The following is a 26,337-nucleotide window of genomic DNA, read 5'->3' on the forward strand; positions in this document are numbered from 1 at the left end:
GGAAGTGCAGGGGAGTACTTGGATATGCATGGGAGTACATGAAAATGCATGGGAGTACATGGAAGTGTATAGGAGTACTTGAAAGTACATAGAAATACATGGAAGTGCATGGGAGTACATCAAAGAGCATGGGAGTATATGGAAGTGCATGGGAGTATATGGAAGTGCAAGGGAGTATTTGAAAGCGCATTGGAGTACATTGAAGTGCATGGGAGTACATGGGAGTACATGGAAGTGCATGGGAGTACATTGAAGTGCATGGGAGTACATGGAAGTACATGGAAGTGCATGGGAGTACACTGAAGTGCATGAAAGTACATGGAAGAGAATAGGAGTACATGGATCTGCATGGGCGTACGTGGAAGTGCATGAGAGTACACGAGAGTGCGTGGAAGTACATGGAAGTACACGAAAGTGCATTGGAGTACATGGACGTGCATGGGATTACTTCGAAGTGCATGGGAGTACTTGGAAGTGCATGTGTGTACTTAAAGTGCATGGGAGTATATGAGAGTGCATGGGAATACATGAACGTGTATGGAAGTGCATGGAAGTGCAGGGGACTACTTGGATGTGCAAGGGAGTACTTGGAAGTGCATGGAAGTACTTAGAAGTACATGGGAATACATGGAAGTGCATAGGAGTGCGTTGATCTGCATGGGAGTACGTGAAAGTTCATGGGAGTACATGAAAGTACATGGGAGTACATGAAAATGCATGGAAGTACATGGAAGTGCATGAGAGAACGCAGAACTGCATAGGAGTTCTTGGAAGTTCATGGGAGTACTTGGAAGTGCATGGGAGTACATGGATCTGCATGGGAGTACATGGAAGTGCATGGGAGTACATGGAAGTGCATGGAAGTACATGGAAGTACATGAAAGTGCATTGGAGTACATGGACGTGCATGGGATTACTTCGAAGTGCATGGGAGTACTTGGAAGTGCATGGGAGTACCTGGAAGTGCATGTGTGTACTTAAAGTGCATGGGAGTATATGAAAGTGCATGGGAGTACTTGGAAGTACATGGGTGTACATGAAAGTGCATGGGAGTATATGGAAGTGTATGGGAGTAGACGGAAGGGCAGGGAAGTATACGGAAGTGCATGAGAGCACAAGAATGTGCATGTGAGTGTATATAAGTGCATGGGAGTACATTGAAGTGCATGTGAGTACTTGAAAGTGCATGGGAGTACATGGGAGTACATGGAAGTGCATGGAAGTACTTGGAAGTACATATAAGTACACGAAAATGCATGGGAGTATATGAAAATGCATGGGAGTACTTGGAAATGCATGGGAGTACTTGGAAATGCATGGGAGTACACGGAAGTGCATGGGAGTACTTGGAAGTATATGAGAGTATATGAGACTGCGTGGGAGTATATGGAAGTGCATGGGAGTACACGGAAGTACATGGGAGTATTTTAAGTGCACGAGAGTACTTGGATGTGCATGGGAGTATATGGAAGTGTAGGGAGTACACGGAAGTGCATGAGAGTACATGAGAGTACAGAGAACTTTGTTAGTCAATACGAGGGTTACCTGCTGAGAACTATCTATTCATACATAAATTAAGAATAACAATATATGTTCAAGGTGTGTGAACCCAAGACAGAAAAGAAACAGAAGGCATCGGTCTCTCTCTCTTAGTATGCTGCTTTAATTACACGATCTCTGTAATTCCAGAGCTATGTACGGATTTTCGTTGACGTAAATTATCATTTTTGTTCATAATTACTCTTTGTATCGCATTATAAGAGGGAAAAAATATGCTATATTTCGCGTTTTCCATCTTTTCATTGACAGTTTTGCACGGTTTGAAATCTATCTCATCATTCGCGCTTATGGAATTTCAGGCTGCATTCTGTATCATTGTAATATATACTTACGCTAATTTAATAAAAGTGGTAGTCATAGCACCTTGCAGAGAAGAGTACTGAGAGCTTCCAGGGCAAAGGTCTTGGAGGAACCGAAGACTTGTCTTCGCTACACTTCGCGTAGCCTCGAAGAGAGTAGGAGAGGAGAGCTTCTCTAGCCTAGTTCCTGAATCAACCCGATGAGGAGCTTTCCTTCACTGACGAGTGCGAAAAGTGAGGGCAGACTCTCCACTAACTGTTTCGGACAGTTTATTATTAGAGGAGCGTTACATCATAGTACATCCGCCAGGAACAATACACATTGTGTACAACATCCGTTTGTGAAACCAGAGAATATTTGGATATGTAGCAGATCTCGCAAGAATCTATTAAGATAGATGCTGATCACGTTGATAAAGGAGCTGATTCATATATTCAACGACTCGTTCTCGAAATAATAACTGTGTTATGCAACTCGTTAGAGTATATTAATTTCTGCATGATCTTTACCAAGACGAATAATTTGTATCTAGTCATACTAGGATACATAAGGTTAAGCTACTTTCCTTCAAAATAATTAATTTATAATTACGTATAGGTAACGAGGGTGCTTGTGGTCAGTTACTAATTTTAATAAGTATTTCTATATAATAAAAAATTCCACGCATATAGTTAAAATTATTCTGCTTGACATGTATTGTTTGAGTCACGTGACTTGAAAAATTTATTGGGGAAACAATAACACAACGAACACTGTTTTGTGAAGAGATGCTCCAGTTGTTTATCTGAAAGAAAAATGTTTTAAAATACCTTCATTCCCGTAAATATTTAACTGTTAAGAATGATAATTACATGTTAATATGTGCTTTACATATGTGAACACCTTTGCGTATATGTGTGCACGCATGGTTGTCTCTTTACAGATTTTCTGTACACTTCTGTGTACGTTCGCTTATTTACGCTTGCTTACACTTGTGTTTACGTGTACACTTCTCTGTAGAAACAGGAAGAAAAGTAAAACTTAAGAAGAGCTCTAGATGAAACACAAGAAAACACACAGGAAGAAACTGGGAGAATGAAAACAAGGAAGAAAGAATCGCAACAAACTCGTGAAGAAACTCTAGAACCACAACAAATACGAGTAAAAACACAGGGAGAAGCAAGTCCTTCCTGTACACCGTTAATATGACAAGTGAGTCCACATGAATGTTAGGTTATGTAAGGAAGATAACTCAACTCGCTATTCTATACTCATGAACATTTCAAGGAAATACCATTTCGAGTCGCGTATAATAAACAGTTTCGTATTAAGGAATAGCATTTTATCTTTGGGTAAATAAGCTTTGTTAATGCCAAAAAATAGGATAAATTCTCTCATAAAATTAAGCCAGACAATTACGATAGTTGCTCTTGCTGGTCACCGTCAACTATGGTCCATCCTGGAAGCTGCTGGTGGCCCCACTGCTAGATTTAATGACATTCAGGTTATTATTGAGCCCAGATGCTATCGTCAAACAGGTTCAAGCCAAAGTCTGCTTCCTCTAGGGTAAGCTTTACGTTCTCTTGTGACCTTTATTCATCATTTGTGGTAGTCCACAACAGGGCTGTGACACTGGTTGTTTATCCATAACATTAGAAACGCAGGAAAAATATTTTCTCTGAAAGTCACTCGCATCACCTAAATGTGGGTGTGAGAAGAATATTTTTGCTCATTCTCTTGCCCAATTTACAGGTAATAATGATAGAATTACCGACAAAATGTTAGGTAAATGGACACTGATGCAACTAATGTGACATTAGTTGCATCTGTGTCCGCTTACCTAACAATTCACATGTCACTTAACATGTGTCAACCACCTTAGCTACTTTATTACACACCTTCACACATAGCTGTTTTTAACATTGAATTAAGTTCATATCAAGTTGGAGATTTATTACTCAAAAAGTAATCTACCAACACTAGCCGCAGCCTTCGCCAGAATCATTGGATATAACTTCACTAGTTTCATGCGAGAAGAAAACTCTTATGCAATTCTGGCCACTCCTGGATAAACCATAGAAGATCGAAAAAGAAACTCTGGCAATCATTATAGGCATCCACCTATAACTACTGCCTGTAACTGAAACTCATAAATAGGTAATCACACATACAGACACACAGATACACACCAACATGGAGACAAACCCATAAACAGAGAGATCAGTCTTTGTTTATGGGCTCCAGGAAGTTGGAAGGGAAACTTATGAAGCAAGAAGACATGGGGAGAAAAAAAGCGATTGAAAGTATCATGAAAGCAGTAAGAAAAGATGACATGACCCAGCTGGCAAATTTTCTGAGAACAGTGGGGTTTGCAAGAGGACGAAACCGGCCAGTCAAAGTGATTTGCAAGGCACAATCGACTCGAAACAGGATCCTGCAGGAGAATGCAAGACTAAGGGACTTATCGGCCTATCAAAGGATGTATCTCGTCAGCTACAGAATACGAAAAGAAAGACAGAAACTGAAAGAGAGGGTACAAAGACGAAAGGAGGTAAGATACGTGAAGATGGAGTTGGACAGGAGAACACAGACTCAGGAGGAAGATCAAGTACAACCTCCCTCACAACCACCTACAGATGCCCCCCAACCAGGTCAACCCCAATGCAACGAAACATTCTAACCCCAAAACACACATGCCATACCCAATACCCCCACCCACCTCATTACAAACTCCACCTTCACAGCAACCACCCATAGTTCCTCATCAGGTCTCCCGCTTCCCCTAACCCCAACGTACCCCCCCTCCGACCACAGTTTTAGAAAAAAAGCTGAAGGTTTGGTATACAAAAGCAGAAGGAATAATAAATAAATGTGAGGAGTGACACGAAAGAATCAAGGAGACATCCCCAGACATAAGAGCACTCACAGAAACGAAACACACCAGGATAACAGATGCAATCTTTCCACCCAGATATCAAATCCTCAGGAAAGACAGAGGGAGCAGAGGGGGAGGAGGAGTTGCACCGCTCATTAAAAACCTGTGGGGATTTGAGGAAATGGAAGGAATGGATGGAATGGGCAAAAGGGACTACACAGTAGGAACAATCCAGTCTGAGGGCAATAAGGTGGCAATTGCAGTAATGTATAACCCACCACAGAACTGTAGGGGGCCAAGAGAAGAATACGAAGAGCAATGGTCGACACACTAGCCGAGGTGACCAGAAGAGCTCACATGGGGAAAGCAAAGTTAATAGTTAAGGGTGATTTCAATCACTAGGACATTGACTGGGAAAACCTGGAGCCCCATGAGGGTCCCGAAACATGGAGAACCAAGATGATGGATGTGATACTGCATCAACATGACAGAGACACTACCAGAGAGAGAGGTGAGGATGATCCAGCAAGACTGGGCCTAGTATTCACCTTGAGTAGTTCGGACATCGAGGATATCACGTACGAGAGGCCCCTTGGAGATAGTGATCATGTGGTTCTGTGCTTTGATTACATAGTTGAGCTGCAAGTGGAGAGGGTAGCAGGAATAGGATGGAAAAAAACGAACTACAAAAGGGGGGACAGAATTGGCAGGAAAACCATGAGACAACAAAATGCAAGGAGGCAGAGGAGAGGTTTGTTCCCAACAGAAACAAACAATGGGAAGACCAGAATGAGTCCTTGGTTCACCCAAAAGTGTAAGGAGGCAAAAACTAAGTGCACAAGAGAAAGGAAAAAATACAGAAGATAAAGTACCCAGGAAAATAAAGACATTAGCCGACGAGCCAGAAACGCATATGCACAGATAAGAAGGGAGGCTCCGCGACAATACGAAAATGACAAAGCATCGAAAGTCAAGTCTGACCCAAAGCTGTTGTTTAGCCACATCAGGAGGACAACAACAGTCAAGGACCAGGTAATCAGGCTGAGGAAGGTATGTGAGGAGCTCAACATAAGATTGCAAGAAGTATTTACAGTGGAGACAAGAAGGACTCCAGGAAATCAGAATAGGGAGATACACCTACAAGTGCTGGATGAAATACACACAACTGAGGAGGAGGTAAAGAAGCTGCTATGTGAACTTGATACCTCAAAGGCAGTGGGATCAGACAACATCTCTCCATGGGTCTTTAGAGAGGGAGCAGAGATGCTGTGTGTGCCACTAACAAAAATCTTCAACATATCAATTGAAACTGGGCAACTACCTGAGGTATGGAAGATGGCAAATGTAGCCCCAGTTTTTAAGAAAGGAGACAGACACGAGGCATTAAACTACAGACCTGAGTCACTGACGTGTATAGTATGCAAAGTCATGGAGAAGATCATAAGGAGGAGAGTGGTGGAGCACCTAGAAAGACACAAGCTTATAAATGACAACCAGCACGGTTTCAGGGAAGGAAAATCCTGTGTCACAAACTAACTGGAGTTTTATGACAAGGTAACAGAAATAAGAAGAGAGAGAGGGGTGGATAGACTGCATTTTCTTGGACTGCAAAAAAGCCTTCGACACAGTTCCTCACAAGAGGTTAGTGCAAAAGCTAGAGGATCAGGCATGCATAACAGGAAAGGCACTGCAATGGATCAGAGAATATTTGACAGGGAAGCAACAACGAGTCATGGTAAGTGACGAGATGTCAGAGTGGGCGCCTGTGATGAGCGGGTTTCCACAGGGGTCAGTCCTAGGACCTGTGCTGTTTTTGGTATGTGAATGACATAACGGAGGGGATAGACTCAGAAGTGTCCCTGTTCGCAGATGATGTGAAGTTAACGAGGAGAATTAAATGGTCGAGAATCAGGCAGGGCTACAAACAGACCAGGACAGGCTACAAGCCTGATCCAGAAACTGGCACCTTGAATTTAACCCCAGGAAATGCAAAATCATGAAGATCGGAGAAGGGCAAAGAAGACAGCAGACAGTGTATAGTCTAGGTGGCCTTAGACTGCAAACTTCACTAAAGGAAAAACATCTTGGGGTGAGTATAATACCGAGGACCTCTCCTGAGGCACATATCAACTAGATAACTGCTGCAGCATACGGGCGTCTGGCAAACCTAAGAACAGCGTTCCGATACCTCAGTAAGGAATCTTTCAAGAGTCTGTACACCATATGCGTCAGGCCCATATTGGAATATGCAGCACCAGTTTGGAATCAAAACCTGGTCAAGCACGTCAAGAAATTAGAGAAAGTGCAAAGGTTTGCAACATGGCTAGTCCCAGAGCTAAGGGGATTGTCCTACGAAGAAAAGAAAGGTTAAGGGAAATCGCCTTGACAACACTGGAGGACAGGAGGGTCAGGGAGACATGACAACAACATATAACATACTGCGAGGAATTGACAAGGCGGACAAAGACAGGATGTTTCAGAGATGGGACACTGAAACAAAGGGTCACAGTTGAAAGTTGAAGACTCCGATGACTCAAAGGGATGTTAGGAAGTATTTATTCAGTCACAGAGTTATCAGGAAGTGCAATAGCCTAGAAAGTGACGTAGTGGAGGCAGGAACCATGCATAGTTTTAAGACGAGGTTTGATAAAGCTCATGGAGCAGGGAGAGAGAGGACATAGTAGCAATCAGTAAAGAGGTGGGGCCAGGAGTTGTGACTCGACCCCTGCAACCACAAATAGGTGAGTACACACACACACACACACACACACACACACACACACACACACTCCCCCTTCACCACCGACATCTCACTACTTCCCCTGATCCCTCCCCTCCCTCGATCACCCTCCCCTCCCCCGTTCACCCTAAACCCTTCCCACCCCTCCCCACTCGGCTCCCACATAGCCACAGTTCCTCCACTACTTCCCCCCCCCCACACTCTGACATACACACTACTAACCTAACATACAGAACTACATAGGTTTCCCACTCTGAGGCAATCAGGATAAAACAAAAATGGGTTGCCAGAGAGCAACAAGAAAAACCAAGGGACAGGAGGAGGAAAATGCAAAGGAAGATTGGGCAGCAGAGCTCATAAAAAGGGATCATGAATGGGAAAAGAAACTAGAAGAACTTAGCATGAGAATGGAAGAGAGGATAGATATGGAAAGCAGGAAGTGGGAAGTGCATGTCAAAGCAGCAGAAGCTAGGATACAGAGTTTAGAAGAGGAATTGAAAATCTGAAACAGCCTAAAGAATTAAAGAACATTTTGGGATTGACAACAGAGACTGCTACCTCAGCCACAAATAAGGGGACTGTAGGGAAAGAAGGGGCACAACTGCATGGAGATGCTCTATCAGAGGAGACTGTAGCAAATGAAAGAGCTAAGCTTTATGTATAGGCCCTAACAGACAACAACAGAGCCCAAGGAAAGCCGAGAAGGGAAAATGACAGGCCACTGAGCCCAAGTACATTAGCCAGTGAAACTGATGAAAGGAAAGCTGCAGTGGAGGAAACCAAATTAAATGAGGGGATACACAGGGATATGCAGTGGGAGAATGAAAGGGTGAGGTCAGTCTTTGTGTATGGGCTCCAGGAAGTCGAAGGGGAAACATATGAAGCAAGAAAACAAGGGGAAAAAAAAGCAATTGAAAGCATCATGAAAGCAACAGGAGAAGACGATATGACCCAGATGGAAAATTTTCGGAGAATAGGGGGGTTTGTAAAAAAAAGAACCCGGCCAGTGAGAGTGACCTTCAAGGCAGAAGCGACTCGGACCAGGATCCTGCAGGAGAAAGCACGATTAAGGGACATGACGGCATACAGGAAGGTGTATCTCGACCGCGACAGAACACAAGAAGAAAGGAAGAAACTGAGAGAGATGGTACAAAGGCGAAAGGAGGAAAGAGAGGGGATGGAGAAGACAGACAGGAGATCCCAGACCCAGGAAGAAGATCAAATACAGCCTCCCTCACAACTTCCTATAGAAGCCTCCCAACCAGGTCAACCCCAGTGCAACCAAACACTCTAAATCAAAACACCCATGCCACATCCAATGCCCCCACCCACTACATTACAAACTTCACCCCCACAGCAACAACCCATAGTTCCTTACCAGGTCTCCCACTTCCCCAACCCCAATATACTTCCCAGACCACAGTCTTAGAAAAGAAGTTGAAGGTGTGGTATACAAATGCAGATGGAATAACAAACAAGTATGAGGAGTGGCACGAAAGAATCAAAGAGACATCCCCAGACATAATAGCACTCACAGAAACAAAACTCACCAGAATAATAACAGATTCAATCTTTCCATCCGGATATCAAATCCTCAGGAAAGACAGAGGGAGGAGAGGGGGAGGAGGAGTTGCGCTGCTCATTAAAAACCAATGGGGTTTTGAGAAAATGGAAGGAATGGATGGCATGGGCGAAAGGGACTACTTAGTAGGAACAATCCAGTCTGAGGGACATAAGGTGATAATTGCAGTAATGTACAACCCACCACAGAACTGCAGGAGGCCAAGAGAAGAATACGATGAGAGCAACAGAGCAATGATCGACACACTAGCCGAGGTGGCCAGGAGAGCACACATGGGGGGAGCAAAGTTACTAGTTATGGGTGATTTCAATCACAAGGAGATTGACTGGGAAAACCTGGAGCCCCATGGGGGTCCCGAAACATGGAGAGCCAAGATGATGGATGTGGTACTGGAGAACCTCATGCATCAACATGTTAGAGACACTACCAGAGAGAGAGGAGAGGATGAACCAGCAAGGTTGGACCTTGTATTCACCATGAGTAGTTCGGACATCGAGGGTATCATGTATGAAAGGCCCCTGGGAGCTAATGATCATGTGGTTCTGTGCTTCGACTACGTAGTTGAGCTCCAAGTGGAGAGAGTAGCAGGAATAGGCTGGGAAAAACCAAACTACAAAAGGGGGAACTACTCAGGCATGAGGAACTTCCTTCAAGACATTCAGTGGGAGAGGGAACTGACAGGAAAACCAGTACAAGAAATGATGGACTATGTAGCAACAAAATGCAAGGAGGCAGAGGAGAGGTTTGTTCCCAAGGGAAACAGAAATAATGGGAAGAACAGAACGAGTCCTTGGTTCACCCAAAGGTGTAGGGAGGCAAAAACTAGGTGTACTAGAGAATGGAAAAGGTACAGAAGACAGAGAACTCAGGAAAATAAAGAAATCAGCCGAAGAGCCAGAAACGAATATGCACAGATAAGAAGGGAGGCTCAGAGACAATATGAAAATGACATAGCATCAAAAGTAAAGACTGACCCGAAGCTGTTGTACAGCCACATCAGGAGGAAAACAACAGTCAAGGACCAGGTAATCAGACTGAGGAAGGGTGATGGGGAATTCACAAGAAACGACCGAGAGGTATGTCAGGAGCTCAACACAAGATTTAAAGAGGTATTTACAGTGGAAACCAGTAGGACTCCAAGAAATCAGAGCAGGGGGGCACACCAGCAAGTGCTGGATGAGGTACATATAACCAAGGAGGAGGTAAAGAAGCTGCTATGCGAACTTGACACCTCAAAGGCGGTGGGACCAGACAACATCTCTCCATGGGTCCTTAAAGAGGGAGCAGAGATATTGTGTGAGCCATTAACAAAGATCTTCAACACATCATTTGAAACTGGGCAACTCTCTGAGGTATGGAAAATGGCAAATGTAGTCCCAATTTTTAAAAAGGGAGACAGATATGAGGCACTAAACTACAGACCTGTATCACTAACGTGTATAGTATGCAAGGTCATGGAGAAGATCATCAGGAGGAAAGTGGTGGGGCACCTGGAAAGAAACAAGTGTATAATTGACAACCAGCACGGTTTCAGGGAAGGAAAATCCTGTGTCACAAACCTACTAGAGTTTTATGACAAGGTGACAGAAGTAAGACAAGAGAGATAGGGGTGGATCGACTGCGTATTTTTGGACTGCAAGAAGGCCTTCGACACAGTTCCTCACAAGAGGTTACTGCAAAAGCTAGAGGACCAGGCACACATAACAGGAAAGGCACTGCAATGGATCAGAGAATATCTGACAGGGAGGCAACAACGAGTCATGGTACGCGACGAGGTGTCAGAGTGGGCGCCTGTGACAAGCGGGGTTCCACAGGGGTCAGTCCTAGGACCTGTGCTGTTCTTGGTATACGTGAACGACATAACGGAAGGGATAGACTCAGAAGTGTCCTTGTTTGCAGATGATGTGAAGTTAATGAGAAGAATCAAATCGGACGAGGATCAGGCAGGACTACAAAGAGACCTGGACAGGCTACAAGCCTGGTCCAGCAACTGGCTCCTTGAATTTAACCCTGCCAAATGCAAAGTCATAAAGATTGGGGAAGGGCAAAGAAGACCGCAGACACAATATAGTTTAGATGGCCAAAGACTGCAAACCTCACTCAAGGAAAAAGATCTGGGGGTGAGTATAACACCGAGCATATCTCCTGAGGCGCACATCAATCAGATAACTGCTGCAGCATACGGGCGCCTGGCAAACCTACGGATAGCGTTCCGATACCTCAGTAAGGATTCGTTTAAGACTCTGTATACCATCTACGTCAGGCCCATACTGGAGTATGCAGCACCAGTTTGGAATCCACACCTAGTCAAGCACGTCAAGAAATTAGAGAAAGTGCAAAGGTTTGCAACAAGACTAGTCCCAGAGCTACGGGGATTGTCCTATGAAGAAAGGTTGAGGGAAATCGGCCTGACGACACTGGAGGCCAGGAGGGTTAGGGGAGACATGATAACGACATATAAAATACTGCGCGGAATAGACGAGGTGGACAAAGATGGGATGTTCCAGAGATGGGACACAGACACAAGAGGTCACAATTGGAAGTTGAAGACTCAGATGAATCAAAGGGATGTTAGGAAGTATTTCTTCAGTCATAGAGTAGTCAGGCCATGGAATAGCCTAGAAAGTGATGTGGTGGAGGCAGGAACCATACATAGTTTTAAGGCGAGGTATGATAGAGCTCATGGGGCAGGGAGAGAGAGGACCTAGTAGCAATCAGCGAAGAGGCGGGGCCAGGAGCTGTGAATCGACTCCTGCAACCACAAATAGGTGAGTACAAATAGGTGAGTACACACACACACACACACACACACACACATATATATATATATATATATATATATATATATATATATATATATATATATATATATATATATATATATATACACACACACAACAGTAAGACAAGAGAGAGAGGGGTGGGTAGACTGCGTTTTCTTGAACTGTAAGAAGGCGTTTGACACAGTTCCACACAAGAGATTATTGCAAAAGATGGAGAACCAGGCAGGGATAACAGGAAAGGCACTGCAGTGGATCGGAGAATAACTGTCAGGAAGACAACAGCGAGTCATGGTACATGGAGAGGTGTCAGAGTGGGCGCCTGTGACTAGCGGGGTTCCACAGGGGTCAGTCCTAGGACCGTTGCTGTTTCTGGTATTTGTAAACGACATGACGGACGGAATTGTCTCCGAAATGTCCCGGTTTCCAGATGATGTGAAGCTGATGAGAAGAATCCAATCGAATGAGGACCAGGCAAAACTACAAAGGGATCTGGAAAGGCTGCAGGCCTGGTCCAGAAACTGGCTCTTGGAGTTAAACCCCACCAAGTGCAAAGTCATGAAGATTGGGGAAGGGTAAAGAAGACCGCAGACAGGATACAGTCTCTGGGCCAGATACTACAAACCTCACTCACCAGGCACATCTCCTGAGGTGCATATCAACCAAATAACTGCTGCAGCATATGGGCGCCTAGCAAGCCTCAGAACAGCATTCCGACATCTTAATAAGGAATCGTTCAGGACCCTATACACTGTGTACGTTAGGCCCATATTGGAGTATGCAGCACCAGTTTGGAACCCACACCTAGCCAAGCATGTAAGGAAACTAGAGAAAGTGCAAAGGTTTGCAACAAGATTAGTCCCTAACCTAACCTAACCTAACCTATGAGGAGAGGTTAATTAAGGGAAATCGACCTTACGACATTGGAGGACAGGAGAGATAAGGGGAATATGATAACCACGTATAAAATAGTGAGAGGAATCGACAAGGTGGACAGAAACAGGATTTTGAGAGGGTACACAGCAACAAGGGGTCACAATTGGCAGTTGGAGACTCAGATGAATCATAGGGATGTTAGGAAGTATTTCTTCAGCCACAGAGTTGTCAGGAAGTGGAATAGTTTAGGAAGTGATGTAGTGGAGGCAGAATCAATACATAGCTTTAAGAAGAGGTATGATAAAGCTCATGGAGCAGGAAGAGTGACCTAGTAGCGGCCAATGAAGAGGAGGGGCCAGGAGCTGTGACTTGGCTCCTGCAACCACAACTAGGCGAGTACACACACACACACACACACACACATTAAGTCCCCACCCCCCAAAAAATGGCAGGACGAAGAAGCGAGGGTACTGGGGATGGCAGGGATGATAAGGAAGCATTGGCAGAAAGTGTCAAGAGCACTAATGAACGAGAGTGTGAAAAAAAGTTTTGAAAATAAGTGGAATAGAAGATATGTACAGAGATCAGGAAGTGGGAATTACGAGCTGTTGTTGCAGAGGCAAGTGTGGAGAGCCTGGAGAATGAATTAGAAGTGCTGAAGAGAAATATAGAAATGAGGACTGATAAGAGCAAGATGCTGGGTGCAGGAACATCAGTGGAGAGTGAGGGGACTGAAAGAACAAAGAAGCCTCTTGAGGGAATGAGAGCAGGGCACCAGAACATTTGAGAAACGATAAGGGAAACAACCAGGAAGATACTTAAACTGGACCAAGAGATATGGAGGGAAGCAAAATGGAAAGAGGAGAGGGAGAGGTCACTTATTATTCATGGGCTCCATGAGACAGAATGGAAGACCTATGCCAAAAGAAGACAGAGGGAGATAAAAGAGGTTGAGAGCATCATCATAGTAACAAGAGAGTACATGACCCAATTGACTTGGGCGATATTTGAGGGAAAAAATGCCCAATCAAATTGACATTCAATACAAAAATGATACAAAAGAAGATCCTGCAAAGGAAAATAAGGTTAAAGGATTTTCTGAAATACCAGTGAGTGTACCTCGACTGCAACAGAGCATACATAGAATGGGAACAACTGAGAGAAAGGGTAAGACACCAGAGGCAGGAAGGGGAGACAGAGCAGGTACCGACAGCCAGGGGAGTGCAGTCTCAGGAAGAACAAACACATCTGCTCACAGAACCACTCACAGCATCCCCTCTATCCCTAACAACCCACACTAACCAAACACAATAACCAGAAACAAACCACACTCCACACCCTCAGTCCTACCTCCCAACAGATGCAATCTTCCCATCTGGATATCAGATCCCGAGGGGTAACAGAGGGAGAGGAGGAGTTGCATTGCTCATCAAAAACCAATGTAGTTTTGAGGAGATGGGAGGACTAGTCAGAGGTGAATCGGATGACTACACAGTAGGAACACTTCTAACCGGGGGTGCAAAAGTGATGATAGCAGTGATGTACACCCTGCCACCGAACAGCAGGAAACCAAAACAAGAATATGATGAGAGCAACAGGATGATGGTGGCCACACTAGCTGAGGTGGCCAGAAGGGCCCACATAAGCACGGCAAAGATGCCCAATATGGGGGATTTCAACCAGAAGGAGACAGACTGGAAAAATCTGAAGCCACATAGTGTACCAGAGACGTGGAGAGCCAAGATTCTGAAGGCGATGCTGGAAGACTTTATATATCAGCATGTTAGGGACACAACCAGAAAGAAAAGATTATGAAGCAGCAAGGCTGGACCTCATATTCACTTTGAACAGTTCAGACAGTAGAAATCACACATGAAACGCCCCTCGATGCTAGCGATCACATGGTCCTGAGTTTTAAATACATAGTAGAGTTAATAATAAAGAGTGAAGCAGTACGTGAGGGCAGAGAGAAACCAAACTTCAAAAAAGGGGCAATTCCTGCACGAGGTGCAGTAGGTAAGAGAGCTAGAGGGAAGGACAGTAAATGAAATGATGGAACATGTGACCTCAAAGTGCAAGGAGGCAGAGGAGAAGTTCGTGCCAAGAAACAACAGAAACGACGGGAAGACTAGAGGGAGCCCATGCTCACCCAGAGGTGAGGAGAGGCCAAAGCCAAGTGTGCATGAGCATGTAAAAAGTATAGAAGGCAAAGGGTTTTGCTTTGTTAAGCCAAAGAGCCAGAAATGAGCATACATGGATAAAGAGAGACTCAGTGGCAATATGAAAATGACAGCATCAAAAGCCAGATCTGACCCAAAGCTGTTATACAGCCGCATCAGGGAAAAAACAACCATTAAGGACAAGGTAATCAAGCTGAGAAAGGAAGGATAGGATATCACAGGAAGCGACCAGGAAGCATGAGAGGAGCTCAACTCAAAATTCAGGGAGGAATTCACAGTAAAAACAGAGAGGCTTCCAGCAAACTGAGGGAGTAGGGTGCCCTAGCCAGTGCAGGACACACTGCACACAACCGAGGAACAGGTGAAGAAACTGCTAGGTGAGCTAGATACCTCAAAGGCGGTGGACCCAGATAACATCTTTCTGTGGGTCCTTAGAGAGGGAGCAGATGCACTTTGTGTCCCACTAACAACACTCTTCAACAAATCTTTTGAACCAGAGCAACTGTCTGAAGTGTGGAAGACGGTTAATGTAGCCCCAATTTTCAAGAGGGGAGACAAACAGGTAGCACTTAACTACAGATCTGTGTCGCTGACAAGTAAAGTATATAAAGTTATAGAGACAATTATCAGGTGAAGAGTAGTGGAGCACCTAGAGAGGGCTCATTTAGGACAACCAGCACGGCTTCAGGAAGGGAAATCCTGCATCACAAAGCTACTGGAGTTCTATGATAAGGTGACAGAAGGCCGGAGAGAGAGAGATGGGTAAACTGCATATTCTTGGACAGTAAGAAGGCTTTCGATACGGTACCACCAGGAGACTGGTTGAAAAGCTAGAGGAGTAGGCAGGAATAGCAGTGAAATACCTTACAGGAAATACCTGACAGGAAGGACACATCGTCTGTTGGTACGTGACAAGGTATCAGAGTGCATACATGTGTCGAGTGGGGTTCCACAAGGGTCAGTTTCTTGTATATGCTGTGTCTAGTATGTGTGAATGACATAACGGAAAGGAATGGACTCAGAGGTATCCATGTTTGCAGTGTGATACTAATGAGGAGAATACAAGTGGATGAAGATCAGGTAAGCCAACAAGGAGATCTGGACAGGCTGCAAGTCTGGTCCAATAAACAGCTCCTGGTGTTTAACCCTAGCAAGTGCAAAGTCATGAAGTTTGGTGAAGGACAAAGAAGACCGCACACGGAGTACAGCCTCGGAGGTCAAAGGCTGCAAAACTCACTCAAAGAAAAGGATCTTGATGTGAGCATCATACCGAGCACATCTTATGAGGCTCACATCAACCAAATAACTGCTTCAGCATATGGGCGCCTGGGTTAGCGGCAGCGGCAGCAGCGACTTCCAAGCTCCGTACTTTTCTCCAACTATCAGAGCTACCAATGCTCCTATGATGACCTAGTTACAAGCAAAACTGCACTACCCAACGTAGCACCCAGAATGACCAAAGATTACCAACAGTGAAACGTACAAATCGAAAATAATAGAAATCAAAGGAAGACTGCCCACAAACCGAAAGAAACACCCCGCTGCCAGCCGAACAACGTAACCCTAAGCTTTGTATAACTACAACTTCTTCTTAACTACAACAATTCCTGTAGTATTATGAGGCGCAATCTAAGAGGAAACAGCACCAAGGCCAGCAAGAAAACACCGAAAAATCAACTATTCAACAAGTGTAGTCAGGAGGACGCCGGCCCAGCAACCACCCCACTCACCACCGCTCAAGGCGACACATCAACAATAACAACAAACATGGCTGCCACCAGCCCATCCTCCCCTCTCTTCCCCGGATTCAACCTACCAAGTAGTCTCTCAGGTATGACCAACGATCCAGATACCCTAAAAACATACATCTCCAACTTAGTTATTGAAAATATGAATCTTCGAGAGACGCTAACAAAACAAGACACCAGGATGACACAACTCGAGAACAAAATCCTCAGTCTTGAACAAAAGTTAACAACACCAGGAATGACAAACTGTGGCAAGACCATCCAGACAGTCATAGATAGCCATACCCAACAAATAATATCTCTTAATACAAAGGTTGAAGAAGCAGTAAAAGAATGGAAGAACAACTTAGATAACCAGTTCAGTGACTACTTTGCTCTCCAAGAAGATAAAACTGAGCAAGATAAACTATCGGACGCAGTAATTTAACAGTCCACTTTTTCCCAGTGATATGAACCAAACAAACAGTAAAGAAATTACTCTGCAGATCATAAAGGACCAAACAAGTGTTATTGTACCAGAGTCAGAAATAAAAGAAGCCAGGTTACTAGGATCCCATGGTAGAAAAAGTGTTATGCTTAGATTCCACTCACATGACAGGAAAAAAGACTTAATTATTGCATCTATTAAAGTAAAGAAAGAGGTATACATAAACGAGTGTCTTACCAAAAAACGTCAGAACCTCCTTTATAGAGTCAGAAAACTTAAGCGGGAGAATGACACAATACACCAATGCTTCACACGAGATGGGAAAATTCTTGTTAGGAAAACAAATGTAGGTCAACTGTACACAATCACGAACGAGAATGATCTATCACGATTTCTCAGGGATACTAATCTTACAGAGAATAACTAAACAATGTCCAACCTAAAAGCCTACGTAGTGTAGTGAATGTTTTGCTCCATTATTGTTCAAATTTCATTGTACAATCTCTTAGTAATTAAATAATAAACTACCTCATTTTGTGATTTTACTAGTAAGCATAAGTCACCTTATGTAATTTTCTTATCTACTATTATTTGCTTAAACATTAGCTGAATTGATACTTTCTCTGTCCATATTATTACCTCATATTTTTTAAATACTATCAATTGATATTACTTACTAAAATTAATAATTATAATTTTTACTATAATTTCAATTTACTCTTAACATTTTTGACATTTAATAACCATTACTTGTCTAATTACCTTTACCTGTTTTAATACCACATTTACTATCTTAGAGTACTCTTAATTACCTTGTACTGCCATATAACCTCTAGTATAACTACCAGTGCAATATTGAATGAAATAAACATTACTTTTTCACTTTTTTGTAATCATTATTACTTACTAAAATTTTATTAAACACCATATTTACTACCAGTCAATTTTACTTTTGTACATTAAACATTATTTTATACTTCCCATAACATTTTGTTGCCAAATTTTCAAGTTTGTATATTCAACTCCAACCTTTATATTATCCTTTGTACCTGTGTACCTGTGTACCTGTGTACCTGTGTACCTGTGTACCTGTCTACCATCTTACTATCATATTATAACCAAGACATACCCTTGTTATTTTTTTACTATTATTCTTTTCGTACTTTAATTGTGAATTTTATTTTGTCAATTTAAATCTAGTTATAATCTTGATCTTGTCAACAACCTATACCAGACTCTAGTGCAATTGCAAGTACCATTTCAATTTGTATTTTTATATTATAAGTTTGTATTATAATTCCTACTCTAAGATTGTTTTCATATCTTAGTGACTATATTGTGTGTGCAATTAGTGTATTTTTCAATTATATTATTGTTCAAGGCCCTTAACTATCTTTTGCTAACTAGTACCAACTACCTCATATATTTTTTTTCTACTTTTTTTATTCTTTTGCTACCTTAACTTGCATATTTTATCTTGTCAATTTAAATCTAGTTATACTCTAATTCTTGTAAACAACTTATATAACACCTTAGTGCAATTACAATTGAGAGTCTTGTGCCTTTTTTATATTATTAGATTAAACTCAGTTGTACTATAGTCAATACCAAATTCATTATATTAGACCATATTGCAATTACTAATGAGAGACTGGTGCTATTTTTAATTTGTATTTTTATATTATTAGATTAAATCTAGTTGTACGATAGCTCATTCTAGCTCAAAACATAGACTCCACAAAAGTCATTATATTAGACCTTAGTGCAATTATTTGATTACCACTTTATTGTTCACCACAACTTATATTAGTCCTTTTTATATTATAATTTTATATTATAATTCTAACTTTAAAGAATTACCTTTAAAGTACTACCTACTATCATATTCCCAAGCTCCATTACTTGATCATCACTTTATTTGTTCACCACAAATTATTTTAGTCCCTTTTATATTGTCTCCTTTATTTTAGCTTTAAAAAACTACCTTAGCTCATTATTTTTACATTTGTTAAATAATTCAGGTGCTATTTTTTTTTTAGCTTTAGAATATTTACTTTATTTTTTACTTAATTCTAACTATAGATTCACTACAAATCTTATGATTACAAGCATTGATCCTGATACCAACCTCTTATTTAATGACTTAAATGATTCAAACAGTTACTGTAATTACTACACAGCAGAACAATCAAAGGCATTTTTCAGAGCCAACAACAACATAACTATCTTTAACTACAATATCAGATCTTTAAGCAAGCATTATGATGACCTCCTAGCATTACTAAATTCCTTGCATGCCAATATGTCCATCATTACACTAACTGAAACCTGGCTAAAGCCTGATACTACAGATGTCTATGCCATTCCTGGTTACACAGCCATACACAACTGTAGGCCAGACCAACAAGGGGGTGGCACTGCTATATACTACTCAGACCAACTAGAATGTATCACTAATACTTGCACAAGGGATGAACATGGGGAATATATAATAGCTAAATTCAAATCCAAATACCTACAAAAACCTCTCACAGTGATAAACATCTACAGAGTTCCACAGTCAAACATTAGCCAATTTAGTCAAAACCTAGGAAGTATGATAACTGATGCACGCATGAACAAAGATCACTTACTACTCTCAGGTGACTTCAATATAAATCTCCTGCAAGACCAGGACCCACACGTTACTGAATTCACAAACACAATGAGTAACTGCATGTTGCTACCAACAGTAACAAAACCTACAAGAGTTACAGAGACTAGTGTTTCCCTACTTGACCACATCTGGACCAATACCATATCCCCTTTAAAATCAGGCATAATTACAGATAATACCACAGACCACTACCCTATTTTCCTCATAACAACTCTTGGTAAAATACCCCAAGACACTACTAAAGTCACCTTCAGACTTCACAATGAGGCAGCCATTAATAACTTCACAACAGCAGTAACAAACATTGACTGGCACACTGAGCTAGAAATCTATACAGATATTGACGAATGTTTTAATAATTTTCTAAAAAAGACCCAATACCTTTATAACAAGCACTGCCCTAAAAAAACTAAACAGATGACAGCTAAGAGACTGAACAGTCCCTGGCTAACACCCAGCATTCTCAAATCCATAAATACAAAACACCGATATGAAAAACAGTACAGAATGGGTCACATAACCAGAGACCAAACAAAACGTTACTCGTCAATCCTAACCAGCCTGATAAGAAGGGCAAAAAAATTGTATTATGAGAACAGATTATCCAACTTACGAGGTGATATAAAAAAGACCTGGAAGACCCTATCAGAAATTCTGGGAACAAAAAAGATATCACGACATAGCGAAATAAAATTAGCAAAATCAGATGAACCCCAACTCCCACCAACAGAAACAGCAAACAGACTCAATGATTTCTTCTCCACTATAGGTCAAAACCTTGCCAATAAAATCCCAAGCTCAGATACCCCACCAAATGACTACCTCACTGGCAACTACCCGAACACACTGTTCCTAGCTCCGACTAACCCATACGAAGTCTCCCTTATTATCAACGCACTGAAAAACAAGGCAGGAGATTTAAATACCTTACCACCCTTTATATACAAAAAAGCGTCACAAGTACTATCACCAATCATTGCAACACTCTTTAACAAATCCATTGAATCCTCCACCTTCCCTACAGTTCTCAAAATAGCAAGGGTCACCCCGATCCATAAAGGAGACCAAACAGAGTTGAATAACTATAGGCCAATATCCAATTTACACCCTCTCTCAAAAATCTTCGAAAAATTAATTCATAAACGAATCTACTCCTACCTCATCTCCCAAAACATTCTCAACCCCTGCCAATTTGGATTCAGGCCTAATAAAAATACTAATGATGCTATTATACACATGCTAGAACATATATACACTGCAATAGAGAAAAAAGAAGTCCCACTGGGGATCTTCATTGACTTACGTAAAGCTTTTGATACAGTTGACCATGACTTGCTCCACGTAAAATTGTCACACTATGGTATAAGAGGGCACTCCCTCAACTACCTCAAGTCATACCTCAGCAACAGAAGCCAATATGTGTACGCAAATGGGGCAAGCTCTTCCGCACAACCAATTACAGTTGGTGTCCCACAGGGAAGTGTCCTTGGCCCTCTTCTCTTTCTCCTATACATAAATGACCTACCAAATGCTTCGCAATTACTCAAACCCACAAGTTTTGCAGATGACACTACATACGTCTTCTCTCACCCGAGCCCAGTCACGCTAGCCAATACTGTAAACACCGAATTACAGAAAATATCTACCTGGATGAGGACTAACAAACTTACACTAAACATTGACAAAACCTACTTCATTCAGTTTGGTAACAGAGCTACAGATGTACCTCTTAACATAATGATAAACGGATCACCTATCACAAAGCTAACAGAGGGAAAATTCTTAGGAATCCACCTCGATAATAGACTCATATTTCATACACATATACAACAAATTTCTAAGAAAATTTCCAAGACTGTAGGCATACTATCGAAGATACGGTACTATGTTCCACAGTCAGCCCTCCTGGCCCTATATCACTCTCTTATTTACCCCTATCTCACCTATGGAATTTGTGCATGGGGCTCAACAACAATTAACCATCTCAGACCACTAATTACCCAACAAAAGGCTGCAGTTAGAATGATAACAAATTCTCACTACAGGCAACACACTCCACCAATATTCAAAACACTCAACCTACTCACCATACAAAACATCCATACTTATTATTGCACCTATTACATACATAGAACACTTAACTCTGATATTAACCCTCCCCTCAAACATCTCCTTGCCAACCTCAACAGAACACATGACCATAACACAAGGCACAGATCACTCTTTGATGTTCCTCGTGTCCATCTCACGCTATGCAAAAACTCAATGCACATAAAAGGCCCTAAAATCTGGAATTCATTACCTGTAAATATAAAAGAAACACTACCTGTTTATAAATTCAAGTCTCTTCTCAAAGATCACTTACTCAAAACCAAATAAATACTGAATAACTGAACCTTATAAATTGTATATCCTAAATGTTACTCACAATTATATCACACAAATGTTAAACCTAGGACCCAATCTAACTTTATTATTTTTTTAAAAACACTACCTAACAGAATACTCCATTCGACTGAATGTACAGCAATGCAAGCAACCATATGACCTGTCTTTGTAATACTAATTTGTGCTTTATAGTTATCTGTTTACAATAATGTTTTATCACTGATTTCATCATTGCTTAGTTAATCTTAAGTTAATTTTAAGCCAGCCCGTAATGCTATGCATATAAGTGGCTTTGGCATGCTGCTCTTACCTGTATTTTTTGTACCTCTGTTTGTATGCTTAAATTACTAAATAAATAAATAAAAAGTGTATCGACATCTAAGTAAGGAGTCATTCAAGGCACTGTACACTGTGTAAATCAGGCCCATATTGGAGTATGCAGCACCAGTATGGAACCCACACCTGGTAAAACACATCAAGAAATTAGAGAAGTGCAAACGTTTGCAACAAGACTAGTTGCAGAGCTAAGGGGCATGCCCTATGACGAAAGATTAAGGAAAATCAACCTGACGACACCGGAGGACAGGAGGGATAGAAAGGACATGATAAGGATATATAAAATATTGAGAGGAATTGACGAAGTGGATAGAGATAGAATATATCAGAGATGAGACACAGCAACAAGGGGTCACAGCTGGAAATTGAAAACTCAGATGAGTCACAGGGATGTTAGGATGTATTTTTTCAGTCATAAAGTTGTTAGTAAGTGGAACAATCTGGAGAGTGTTAGGTAAGACACATATGCAACAGTTAGGTATCTTTATTATGAAACGTTTCGCCTACACAGTAGGCTTCTTCAATCAAGTACAGAAAAGTTGATAGAAGCAGAAGATACTTGAAGACGATGTAATCAGTCCATCACCCTTAAAGTTTTGAGGTGGTCAGTCCCTCAGTCTGGAGAAGAGCATTGTTCCATAGTATGAAACAATATGGAGAAGAAGTGACAGGATGGAGCTTTTTATAGCGCCAAGAGGTGAGACGTAGGCCACTAGGAGAGGTAAGAACTCAGATGTTGAGAGGTCAGGTCCCTCTCAAATCCAGCCCTTCTCACTAGTGGAAGTTGTCGAAGTTGATTGCAGGTCTGTACTTCGACAACTTCCACTAGTGAGAGGGGCTGGATTTGAGAGGGACCTGACCTCTCAACATCTGAGTTCTTACCTCTCCTAGTGGCCTACGTCTCACCTCTTGGCGCTATAAAAAGCTCCTTTCTGTCACTTCTTTTCCATATTGTTTCATACTATGGAACAATGCTCTTCTCCAGACTGAGGGACTGACCACCTCAAAACTTTAAGGGTGATGGACTGATTACATCGTCTTCAAGTATCTTCTGCTTCTATCAACTTTTATGTACTTGACTGAAGAAGCCTACTGTGTAGGCGAAACGTTTCATAATAAAAATACCTAACTGTTGCATATGTGTCTTACCTAACAACCTGTCGGTATTTTATACCATTTTAATGTTCAATCTGGAGAGTGTTGTAGTGGAGGCAGGATTCATATATAGCTTTAAAACGAGGTTCGAGAAGGGAGTTAGTGGACCTAGTATAGACCAACGAAGAGGCAGGGCTAGGAGCTATGAATTGACCCCTTCAACGACAAATAGGTGAATACAAATAGATGAGTACACACAAATGTACACACACCCAAGGGCAGTAGAAACAATGGGAAGAGCCAGAAACGAATATGCATGGATAAGGAGACTGTCCCAGCGGTAACATTAAAATGAAGTGAACATCAAAATGGTATACAATACCGACAGGTTGGTAGGTAAGACACATAGGCAACAGTTAACTGTTGCCTATGTGTCTTACCTACCAACCTGTCGGTATTGTATACCATTTTGATGTTCATCTTGTCAGACACTGCAACACATGGCCTCTTGGTACAGAAAATGCCTTAGACAACCCTTTCAAGTGAGAACTGTTGGATCTGAGAGGGACCTGACCTCTCAGTGGCTACATTTTCACTACTACTACTACTACTCTGCACCTCTCCTTCCGACAGTATTTAAGTCTCCGCACTGTCGCTTGATCTTCAGATAGTTCCTGACTTTGGAACTGAACTTCTCCAGGCCGAGGGACTGACAACCTCAAATTCTACGACTTCAAGGGTGATGGACTGATTACATCGTCTTCACATCTCTACTGTCCCTGCCTACTTTCTGTATTCGACTGAAGAAGCCTACTGTGTAGGCGAAACGTTTCGGAATAAAGTTGCCTAACTGTTGCCTATGTGTCTTACCTACCATTAAAATGAAATAGTATCGAAAGCCAAATCTGACCCGAAGCTGTTGTACAGCCACATCAGAAGTATGTGAGGAGATCAAGAAGTATGTGAGGAGCTCAACACGAGATTTAGGGAGGTATTTACAGTGGAGATAGAAAGGCATCCAGTAAACTGGGATGGCAAGGTACACCGACAAGTCTTGGACATACTACACGCAACTAAGGAGGAGGTGAAGGTACTGCTAAGAGAACTAGATACCTCAAAAGCAGTGGGACCAGACAACATCTCTCCATGGTTCTTGAGAGAGGAAGCAGAGGCACTGTGTCTGCCACTAACAACAACCTTAAACATAACAGGGCACTTTTCTGGGGTGAAGAAAAGAGCAAATGTAGTCCCAATTTTCAAGAAAGGAGACAGACAGGCAGCATTAAACTACAGACCAGTCTCACTGACAAGTCATGAAGAATATTGTCAGAAGAAGAGTAGTGGAGCACCTAGAAAGAAATTAGCTTTTTCCATGATAACCAGCACGGTTTCAGGGAGAGAAAATACTCTGTCACAAACCTACTGGAGTTTTAAGACAAGGTAACAGAGAGAGAGTGGTGGGTACACTCCATTTTCTTGAGCTGTAAGAAGACTTTCGACACAGTTCCGCACAAGAAATTAGTACAAAAGCTAGAGGAGCACGCAGGAGTGGCACTACAATGTATCGGGGAATACCTGAAAAGAAGGAAAAGCACTAGTGATGGCACAGAATAAGGTATCAGAGAGGGCGCATGTGACTAGTGGGGCTCCACATGGGTCAGTCCTAGGGCAGCTGCTGTTTCTGATATACATGAATGAAATGGCAGAAAGGATAGATTCAGAGGTCTCCCTGTTAGCAGACGATGTGAAGCTAATGTAGAGGATTCAAGCAGACGAGGATCAGGTAGGACTACAATGGCATCTGGACAGGCTGCAAACCTGGTCCAACAATTGGTCCCTGGACTTTAACCCCACCAAAAGCATAGTCATGAAGACTAAGGAAGGTCAAAGAAAACCGCACGCGGAACACACACAGTATAATACTTACATCAAGAACATTTTCCTCCCTGGAAAAGGCTCTTGATGTGAATATTATACCGAGCACATCATCTCAGGAGCATATGGACGCCAGTAAAACCTGAGTAAGGAGTCATACAAGACACTGTACACTGTATATCAGGCCTATATTGGCGTATGCAGCACCAGTATGGAAGCTACACCCGGCCAAGCTAGAGAGAGTGCAAAGGTTTGCAGCAAGACTAGTCCCAGAGCTAAGGGTCTTACGAGGAGACGTTAAGGAAAATCAACCTGACGACACTGGAGGACAGGGGAAATAGGAAGAACATGATAACAACATAAAATTCTAAGAGAAACTGGCAAGGTGGATAGGGACAGAATGTTTCAGAGATGGGATACAGCAGCAAGGGGTCACATCTGTAAGTTGAAAACTCAGATGAGTCACGAGGATGTTAGGAAGCATTTTTTCAGTCATGGAATTGTCAGGAAGTAGAACAATCAAGATCCATAGATCCTGCCTCCATACATGTATGGAAGCAGGATTCACACATAGTTTTAAGAGATGCGATAAAGCTCTTAGAGCAGTGAGAGAGTGGACCTAGTGACGACCAGGGAAGAAGAGGGGCCAGGAACCACGGCTCGACCCCTGCAACAATCAATAGATGAGTACAAATACCTGAGTACACACACACACACACACACACACACGCAAACACGCACGCACACACACACACACACACACACACACACACACACACACACACACACACACACACACACACACACACACACACACACACACACACACACACACACACAAACACACACACACACACACACACACACACAACACACACACACGCAAACACACACACACACACTCAGCACAGTGAAGAGGCGGGGTCAGGAGCTACGACTG

General features: G+C 42.3%; 1 protein-coding gene across 5 annotated transcripts in view; it reads right to left on the minus strand.

The window, feature by feature from the left end:
• The window catches only part of LOC128694421 (uncharacterized), a 125,247-nt gene that overhangs the window by 61,073 nt on the left and 37,837 nt on the right, over positions 1-26,337 (minus strand). The window contains exon 1 of one of the 5 annotated variants that reach the window (XM_070097973.1): positions 1,924-2,088. The exons of 3 other annotated variants lie outside the window; for them this stretch is intronic. Coding sequence is in view for 1 of the 2 variants with exons in the window: in XM_070097972.1 (XP_069954073.1) it covers positions 1,893-1,918 (26 nt within the window). In the remaining variant the exon portion in view is untranslated. Of the gene's footprint in view, positions 1-1,892; positions 2,089-26,337 lie in introns of those variants that run through there. One more of the 5 variants, XM_070097972.1, reaches the window with a different exon arrangement.

Source organism: Cherax quadricarinatus, chromosome 60 (genome assembly GCF_038502225.1).
Source record: "Cherax quadricarinatus isolate ZL_2023a chromosome 60, ASM3850222v1, whole genome shotgun sequence".
Classification (NCBI taxonomy): domain Eukaryota; kingdom Metazoa; phylum Arthropoda; class Malacostraca; order Decapoda; family Parastacidae; genus Cherax; species Cherax quadricarinatus.